Source organism: Scomber japonicus, chromosome 11 (assembly GCF_027409825.1).
Source record: "Scomber japonicus isolate fScoJap1 chromosome 11, fScoJap1.pri, whole genome shotgun sequence".
In the NCBI taxonomy this organism is placed as follows: Eukaryota; Metazoa; Chordata; class Actinopteri; order Scombriformes; family Scombridae; genus Scomber; species Scomber japonicus.
The window spans coordinates 31161303-31170255 of record NC_070588.1 but is presented as its reverse complement, the minus strand read 5'-3'; the positions used below and the strand labels follow the sequence as shown (position 1 = coordinate 31170255).

Below are 8953 nucleotides of genomic sequence, written 5' to 3'. Positions count from 1 at the left end.
TATTAGTGCAAATTAAAGGTGTCCCCGCCGGCGCCAATAGCACCTTCTATCAGTGGTGGACGAAGTACACAGACCACGTACTTGAGTAGAAGTTGAGATACCTAGTGTAAAATATTACTCCAGTAAAAGTGAAAGTGCTCCCTTTAAATGTCGACTTGAGTAAAAGTATAAAAGTACTTGGCTTCAAATGTACTTAAGTATCAAAAGTAAAAGTAATTTGGTGTAATGTAGTTCCAATGTCTTGGTATGTCCTTTATACACTCAATCAAGTCATTTAAGGTTAAAAAGCCCACTAACACCACCCTGAAAACAAAATGTTTTCCATTTGTGATATCTGGTATTGATATCTTTTGAAATTATCATAAGCACATCATACTAAATGGAAATCACCTGATTAGGAATTAATAGGGAGGGGGAAAACCACACTAGACACATATTTCTTTAACTTCCATGTGTTGGCAGGGCAGGCTACTGGACAGCGAAACTTTGTCAAATGAATGCTAATAGAGATATGGATGGAGGAGAAGGCAAGTTGGGACAAGTAGCCAGGTAGGGGGCCGGGCCAAAACTGCTCGACACACGATGTGTTCTGATTGGTACACTTGCGGTGCACGTTCATTTGGACCTGTCACAGCAGCTGGTCATGCATGCATGTTGTGGAAAGGAACATGGAAAGGAACGACAGGTTTTTGGAAAGTAGTTGAGTAAAAAGTAAGATTTTCCTCTTCCAAATGTAGTTGAGTCAAAGTATAAAGTCTCACAAAACAATGATACTCAAGTAAAGTACAGATCCGCTAAAAAGTTACTTAAGTACGAATTACTTGTACTTCGTTACTGTCCACCACTGCCTTCTATAAATGAAAAACATCTCAGGGAAGCTAAACAAGCACAAATTTAGTCATATGACACACCGTTTTGTTCAGAAGAAGCTCAGCTATCGAGCCACTTACAGCTCAACAGAAGTCATACACTGAGCAACTGATCGCGCCATTTGCAAAAGCGCTCCTCCGTCTAAGCGCATGCCCACAGTCACTGCGGCCACACAAACTACACATCAAATGAAAGCTGAGATTTTACTGATCCCATTACTGTCCAATCAAAACTCGCAGAATAAACCGCCAAAAAAAATCCAAACAAGCTTCCCATTGTAAATTTACAACTACAAATGTATACCGTTGCTGTTTTTATGGTTAAAAGTTGTGTCTGGTGGCATAACATTCCCAGTAACAGCTACTCTGGATCATTTTGAGTGGATTCAAGCCAGTTTCCATTTATTTACATGGCATGAAGGATGAACTGCAGATCGCTGCGTCCTCGTCCTCAATACAAACACACGGTCTTTGTCTCCATCTAGTGGTTGAACTGTGCTATTGTGACATATTTAGTCAAGGGCACTACTTTCTAGAGGGAGTGAACTTTCATTAGAGGTGTGAACCGTCCAGATTGACCAATCGGTTCGCGAGATATTGATGCTCTTCATGAAAATATTGCTTGGATAAACTGATATCAATACGTAACGCGTGCGCAGTGCAGAGTTGAGTGCCTAAATATATCTCTACTAAAATCTCTCTAACTTTGTAGTGCTTTACTTTATTAGCATGGGACTTGGCACAGATAATGTTCAGATGTTATGCTACAGTTTCAAGAGGTTTCTGGCTACAGCAGCATAATTCAGAATGTGTTATTCACTATAAAAGTGTAAATTTTTGTCAGGCGAAAATTAAATGTTTGATTTATGCTGTGTTCAATCTTCATTTAGTCTGACCCAGTAACATATATGCTGATGCTTTACAAGTATCTCACAAGTGTTAACTTTATTATGATACCAATATTATTCATATAGATCTTGTAGTTACAGAGATATACTATGTTCATGTTGGGTATGTCATTTTAGAGCAGGACCCTGAGCCAGAGGCCTAGGGAGGAAGAGGTTAATACTCTTGTATTACATGAACAACAAATTGCAATCATTTGTGCTTAACTGCATCAATAAAAGTCTAGAGGGTCAATTTGAAAATGCTTGATTGCTTTAATGGTTTAACACTTTGAACACATAACTTGAAGCTGTATGGGATTTTCCGTCTGTACAAACTTAAAGTGGTTCTACAACATACGCTTAAACAAATGAAATATAACAACCCTGCATTGGCAATTTCACTGCACTGATGGATTAGCTCCATTCAGATGAATAACAAGGTTGCATTTTTTCAGGCAGTGCTCATGTCTGCCTGAATGATGAGGAGGGAAGGAGGGCTGTAGGACAAAAGAGAGAGAGGGAGTGTTGCAGTGAAAGTGATGAAGATGATGGTGTGATGTGTTCACCAAAGGAGGAAGGGTATGTGTGTCCAACAGAGACTGAGAGAAGAGGGGAGGGGTTGAGTCGATAGAAAGGGATAAATGAGCAGTATGACAACAAAGAGCTTGCAGCTATCTGATAATCTCTGATGATGGAGGTTCAGGACAGAGCAGAGCTCTGCTTTCCACATCTCCCCAACATCTCCTGCAGGAGGCCGCTGTCTTCTGGGTCCGAAGATGCATCTCTGAAAATTCTGCTTTTCTCCTTCACAGTGCTCATTGTAGCTTTCAACATGCTTGTCATCGTCTCAGTCTCCCACTTCAGGTAGGGAAATAATCAGCAGATCCTTAATTTTTTTAAATTAATGAATTAAAAGATGTATTAATATGGACGTGGACAGATTTAATGAAATAATTGTGTTTGAGCTCCCACTAAATAATGAGGTACCTTGAAATACCAGACTACTATTCTGTCTTATTGAAAGAGTTTTTGCAAGATACATCTCAAATGTCTCACTTTGACACCAGAGACAGTGGTTCATGTCCCTTCTCCCCCCAATAATTAATTAATGTCAACCTTAACCTATTAATTTTGATTAACTACACTTAACCATGTGTTAACTATAGATGTGGCAGATCAAAAAACATTTTTTATCCCTTTTTGCTTGATCTGTTTTATCATTTAGATATAAGGACTTGTTGGTTAAATCATGCCTTTCTCTTTTCCTCCAGGCAGCTCCACACACCCACCAACATCCTGCTGCTCTCTCTGGCTGTATCAGACTTTCTTGTAGGCATTGTGGTGATGCCAGGAACAATTGTCAAACAGATATTCTGCTGGTTTGTGGGTGATGTCCTATGTTCTCTGTGTACTTATATAGCCTTCATCATAATCTCTTCCTCAGTAGGAGACATGGTGCTCATATCAATTGACCGTTATGTGGCTATTTGTGATCCTCTGCATTACACCACCAAAATCACTGTGAGAAGAGTTAAACTCTGTGTTTGTCTGTGTTGGCTCTTTTCTGCCTTATTCAGCATTGTCTTTACAAAAGATTACCTGACTCATCCAGGTAAGTATAATTCCTGTCATGGAGAGTGTGTGATGGTAGTTGACTATATTTCAGGAGTTACTGACCTTGTACTGAGCTTTATTATTCCAGTTACTCTCATCATAATCCTGTATATGAGAGTCTTTGTGGTGGCTGTGTCTCAGGCTCGTGCCATGCGCTCTCATGTTACAGCTGGGACACTCCAGGTTTCACTGATATCAAAGAAATCTGAGTTGAAAGCAGCCAGGACTCTTGGTATTATTGTAGTTGTCTTTCTAGTATGTTGCTTCCCATATTATTGTGCATCTCTTGTAGCAGACAAGTTCTCCAATACTTTATATGAATCCTTTGTGCTCTCTCTGTTGCATTTTAACTCCTGTCTGAACCCTGTGATATATGCCTTGTTCTACCCCTGGTTTAGAAAATCTATTAAATTCATTGTGACTCTTCAGATACTGCAGTCTGGCTCCTCTGATGTCAACATACTGTAGAGAGGACTGAGATGAGATCTGCTCTACAAACACTTTTGCTGAATTTATACAATTGTTCAATCCTCTCTTCTCTTTCTGTACATATGAATGACACGTGAGAAAAGTCTGTGCTCTGTTAGTACTCTTCTCATTGTCAGTTTTACATAGTATTTACTATTTGATGTATATTTTTTCTCTCTGCTGCCACTTTCACTGTATAAGACATATAACACTTACTGTAATAAGAAGAGGACTGATGCTACAGTTGAAGACAAACCTTTACAAATAGAGAAATAAACAAAGGCATTACAACTCCCATCACTGTAACCAACAAACATGACAGGGGAAGGGGGTCGAGCATATGGGGGGAGAAAATGGAGCAGTATCCATGAGTAAATGGACATGCAGCATTTTTCAATCCACTTGACATATTGTTCTGTCTTGAATAACCTCAAACTAAAGCTAAATACAGGAGGAAGAGTTTAACATTAATGAAATATTCAAATACATCATCATCATGAACAACAACAGGTGGATTAATGAAATAACTATATGAACAACAACGATTGTTTAAACACATCTGTAAACTCAAATGAATCAATCAACAACAACCTTTTGGGTATCACATTTTAGAATTATTACCTAAATGATGGAAACTGTCCCAGTTCAAACCTAAATAATGAGCTCATGTCTTGCTGATGCATCTTATGTGAACAGATGCTTTTTTGGCCTCGCACAGAGTATCCAGACCACAGATCAGAGAGCAGTCTTGAAGATACATTTTACAGAATCACATCAGAATGTTTTTTTATTATAGCAAAAATAATAAAGAAAAGAGAGAGAGGAAAAAAAGGAGGTGCAGCAACATGCAGGTTCTAGAGTTGGAAAAGTTTTCATTAATGAAAGTTAAGAAAGTAAATTCAAAGATTACTGTAAAATTGCAAGTGAACATCCTGCATTCAAAGATTTACATGGGTATTAGCAGCAAAGTGGAATATATAAACATACTGAATGACCCCTGTCAGTGTTACAATATTACATTATTGGATTATTTTGAATTGGTTATTTTAATGACTTTGTATACTGATGTATTGTTTATTTAAGATATTATAAAGTGTTTATATGTAAAATCATAATGTGTAAGTAACTAGAAAAGGCAAATGTTTAACAAAAGAAAAATATTAATTAAAAGAAAATATTTTCCTCAGAATTGTTTTGTAATAAGTAAAAACACAGATAAAATAAATTGAAATAGATATATAACTGTGTACATAGGAGTTTAAACATGCACATAAGTAATATTGCAAATTTTTTTGACAGCTGCCTGATTATGGCTCAAAGAGCAAAGCACGGTCAGTGGTGTGTTATTTTGTCTAGCAGTCTGATACAGTAGTAGCCACTTCAAAGTTCCCCTCCAAGCTGAATGGCAGCTGACTCCCAGCCAAGTTCCAGCTGAGTTCCAGCAGCTGGAGAGACCCCCTCCTTCTCCTGGGCGTGTCTATCTTTTCCTGTAAACCCACCTATTTATTGTAATACAGGGTTTGACCAGAAGATAGCGCTTCTGTCACAAACTAGCCCACATTCTGATGTTTTAGGAATTGTTACTGACAGGTCATCCAGATTCATCGAATCAAATCAAAAAATTAAATAGCCTACTTATTACTGGTTATTTATTTTGAATCTAACACAAAAAACGAAAAAAAAGCCTTTTCGTATTTTAATTTTAGGCTCAGATAAATAATACGAAATGACAAAAACGGACCACTATATTTGATTATGTGCAAAATACAGCACATTTGTGCCAGCCAACCCTGGTCTATTCAGTGCTTTAAGCCAGGTAAACCCATCCACCTTATTAGCATTATCATTGCTCAACCTTTTGTGTGGGCTTAATGGGCCATTTGGTTCAATTGTCACACAAATCACGCACAGAGATCAGAATAGTGTTCATGGACGTCGGAACTATTTTCTGAGAGGGGTCACTGTGAGCTTTCATAATAGTCAGATCTCTCCTGCGTCATGGTGTTGCGCAGCCAGGTTTTCAGCCTGCGCAAGGCTGAGAAAGAGCGCTCAGATGCCACGACAGATATGGGCCAGACAGAGTTTAATGAGCATGAATTATATGAAAAAGATAAATATAACTCAGACAAATTGAGTTTAAATTCAGATTCATTATTATTATTACAGTAACTAACTAGTTAATTAACTATTGGTGTAAAACTGAAAACTCGACCACACATAGGTGCTGGACAGAGTGGGGGCACTACACACATCTACAACTACACAACTCACTCACTTAGAAAAGATGTAAAACTGAAAACTCAACCACACATACAGTAGCATATGTGCTGGATATAGTGGGGGCACAGACAGTGTCTTGACCTTGATTTTCGGTGGGGGAGGTGTCCAGCTCGAAGGTGATGGGTTGAGGGGGATGGTTACAGTGCTGTCCCATTGTCTTTCAAAGCGAATGCCCCCCGTCCCCCGCTGGCCCGCACTCACATTACCTCAAAACCCAAGTCTACTCAAGCACAGTTGCCTCCGACACATAGCCTACGTTGCGAGAAAACATAACGCGTGTTGCGCTGGTAACACACAACACAGCCGATCAATTAACACAACGCACTATGATTAAAAAGTACAAGCATGTTCTTCTGAGTCATGGCTGAGTCATGCAGTAGCCTACTACAGATACTTGTGTAAAAAAGACGCACTGATTTCATTCTCCAGCAGCAGCTGAACAGACTTAGTTTAACTGAATGACTTAGAAGTCGCCAAATGACTTGCTTTAACGAATTTTGTTAGTTTATATAATGCAGATTTGTAAAATATTACTTTTATGAGGGTCACAGTCACGGACTGTAGAAACGGAGCATTTCATAATTGTGGTAGCAGCGGTGCAGCAGATGTAATGAAGTCCACGCAGCACGCTGGATGTAAACTAATATAAAGCCTATACCCTATTCATTATAATGTCCATGGACATAAATTGAGTTACTTTGCCTTAATAATGATAAAATAATACACAAAAAAATGGTCGGATTGGGAACCCATATAATATTAACACTACGTATTAAATAGCGCGTCCTGTTTTAAATCAGAAGACTGGGTTTGTCTCATGGGCTATTTCTTGGTTTGACAGTGACAGTGATCAGTGATCAGTCAGTCAAGGAATTGTTAAGTGTCCGCGAGTGTTTCCTGTGACAGACGGTGTCCTGTCAGATGTACAGCAGCTTCAATTGCAGGGAGGGACTGGTATTGCGAGTGAGTGCTACCAGTTGATTGTGATTTCACTAACAAAGACCACACCAACTAAGATATGAGTTTAAGTATTTATTATGTGGAAGAAAAAAGGGTTGAGGGATAGGGAAGAAGTGATGGGGGGGGGGGGTGAGGGTTGAGGGGTAGGGATTAGGGATGAGGGGTGAGAGTCGAAGGGTAGGGATGAGGGGTGAGAGTCGAAGAGTAGGGATGAGGGGATGAGGCTCGAAGGGATGAAGGTCCAAAGATTGAAGAGGTGGGATGAGGGGTGAGGGTCGAGTGGATGTAGGGGTTGGGGTCGTGGGGATGGTGGAGCCGTGGGGGGAAGAGAGGTCGATGATAAGTCTCTTTTTACCAGAATATTTTCTTGTGGCTACGCCTATGGGATTGATCCTAAATAAGGGGAAAGGTGGGTTGGAGAAGGGGCCGATCATGAACCTGTTTTTAACCTTGCTGGTCAGAAGTGAGTCGACCGAGTCCGGGTCTAACGTGGCTGACTGGAGATTATGGCAGTTATGGGAAGAGTTGGGCATTACCTATAAGCTGGGATGGAAACCGCGTGTAAAACCATGGATGAGGTCATCTACAAACTGGCGGTCCGGGTGGTTATGTAAACTAAGAGCGAGGGCAGGGATGTTAATGGGAGTATCTAAGTACTTACATGAGGCTTGGTTCGTGGGATTATGGGGATAGGTTACTCTGGCGTGGGCCCTGCCACAGAAGGAGCAAGTCTGGAGGAAACGACAGCTAGAAGCAAGCCAAGGTCGTTAAAATTGTTACCGATCATCCGGCCGCCCTGGTATAGCATGGGTCTTCCTCTTCTGTCCTTGCCCTTAGAGACAGGGCCGAGGGCGGTGGAGCAGGTATCAGCCGGTTTAAGAGGGATGGAAAGAGGAGGGGCTGCGGAAAACAAGCTGTGGACGGTGGACTTTGAATTTTGGACTGTCAGGGTTCTGGGCAAAGGTGTGGCGTGTACATGCCGTGGCCGGGCGGGATGGGGCACCGCATATTTAACAGTGGAGGGAAGAGCAGGCTGCAAAGACACTGCAGTACAATTTGTTGTCCAATGTGCCCCAGTATGTCCCCTGGGGACACGGGGGAAGGTTGGGCGGGTGTGGCAGCACGGGCTGGTGACAAAGTAGTGGCGAGGGTGTATATATATATATATATATATATATATATATATATATATATATATATAATTAATTTTGTTTTTGACTATTACTTAGAAACATTATCTTTCCCCAGGAAAGAAAGTAATTGTCCGTGAGGTGTAGAAATTGAACAAATTGCCTTGGCGGCTGGGTCAGTGGTTGCTAGTCCTGCGCAGGGTTCTGATGATAGGGTCTCGCCTCCCTCCCTGCCTCCCCTCTCTCCCCAATTGTATGGGTTGGTAGTTTGTTTTGTTTTACACTGCCCTTACTATTTTATTTTTGCCCGATGTGCCTTAATTTGCAGTGTTTGTGTGTGTATGAGGGTGGGGTGCGGGGGTTTGGCGAGTGCTCTAACCCAGTCTGGCTTTTGTCCCCTCTGTAGCCGCAACCACAGCTGGTCATAACATAGCTCTCCTTCAGAGTCTCCTGTTTTTGTTTATATTATTGATTCTAATAAATGAGCACAATATTTTTTTATATAGTTGATTTTATGACTTGATGAATAATAAATATTGTTCTGGAGGAAACATCATTGTCTGTCCATCATTGACCATCACTTTGTCATCCATAGTAAGAGAAGAACGCTCTTGTAAATTGTTGTATATATATATATGTTGTTATATTTTTGTTTGTGGACTTATCATGTGTGACATTTACAGTAAATCTGGCTGAGCAGAGGTCTGTGTGTGTGTGTGTGTGTGTGTGTGTGTGTGTGAACGAG

General features: G+C 40.5%; 1 protein-coding gene across 1 annotated transcript; it reads left to right on the top strand.

Moving 5' to 3' along the window:
- Positions 1-2447: 2447 nt before the first annotated feature.
- LOC128367801 (trace amine-associated receptor 13c-like) lies at positions 2448-3838 on the top strand. Its single transcript, XM_053328450.1, has 2 exons — positions 2448-2620; positions 3028-3838. Exons 1-2 carry the CDS (start codon positions 2448-2450, stop codon positions 3836-3838), a joined length of 984 nt encoding a protein of 327 aa, XP_053184425.1.
- Positions 3839-8953: the final 5115 nt, after the last annotated feature.

What these genes read in the sequence shown, in the direction of transcription:
- LOC128367801 (XM_053328450.1), top strand. Translation starts at nt 2,448, where the DNA reads ATGGAGGTTCAGGACAGAGCAGAGCTCTGCTTTCCACATCTCCCCAAC. An exon ending in GTCTCAGTCTCCCACTTCAG is followed by an intron (nt 2,621 to 3,027) that starts GTAGGGAAATAA and finishes CTTTTCCTCCAG; the next exon opens with GCAGCTCCACACACCCACCA.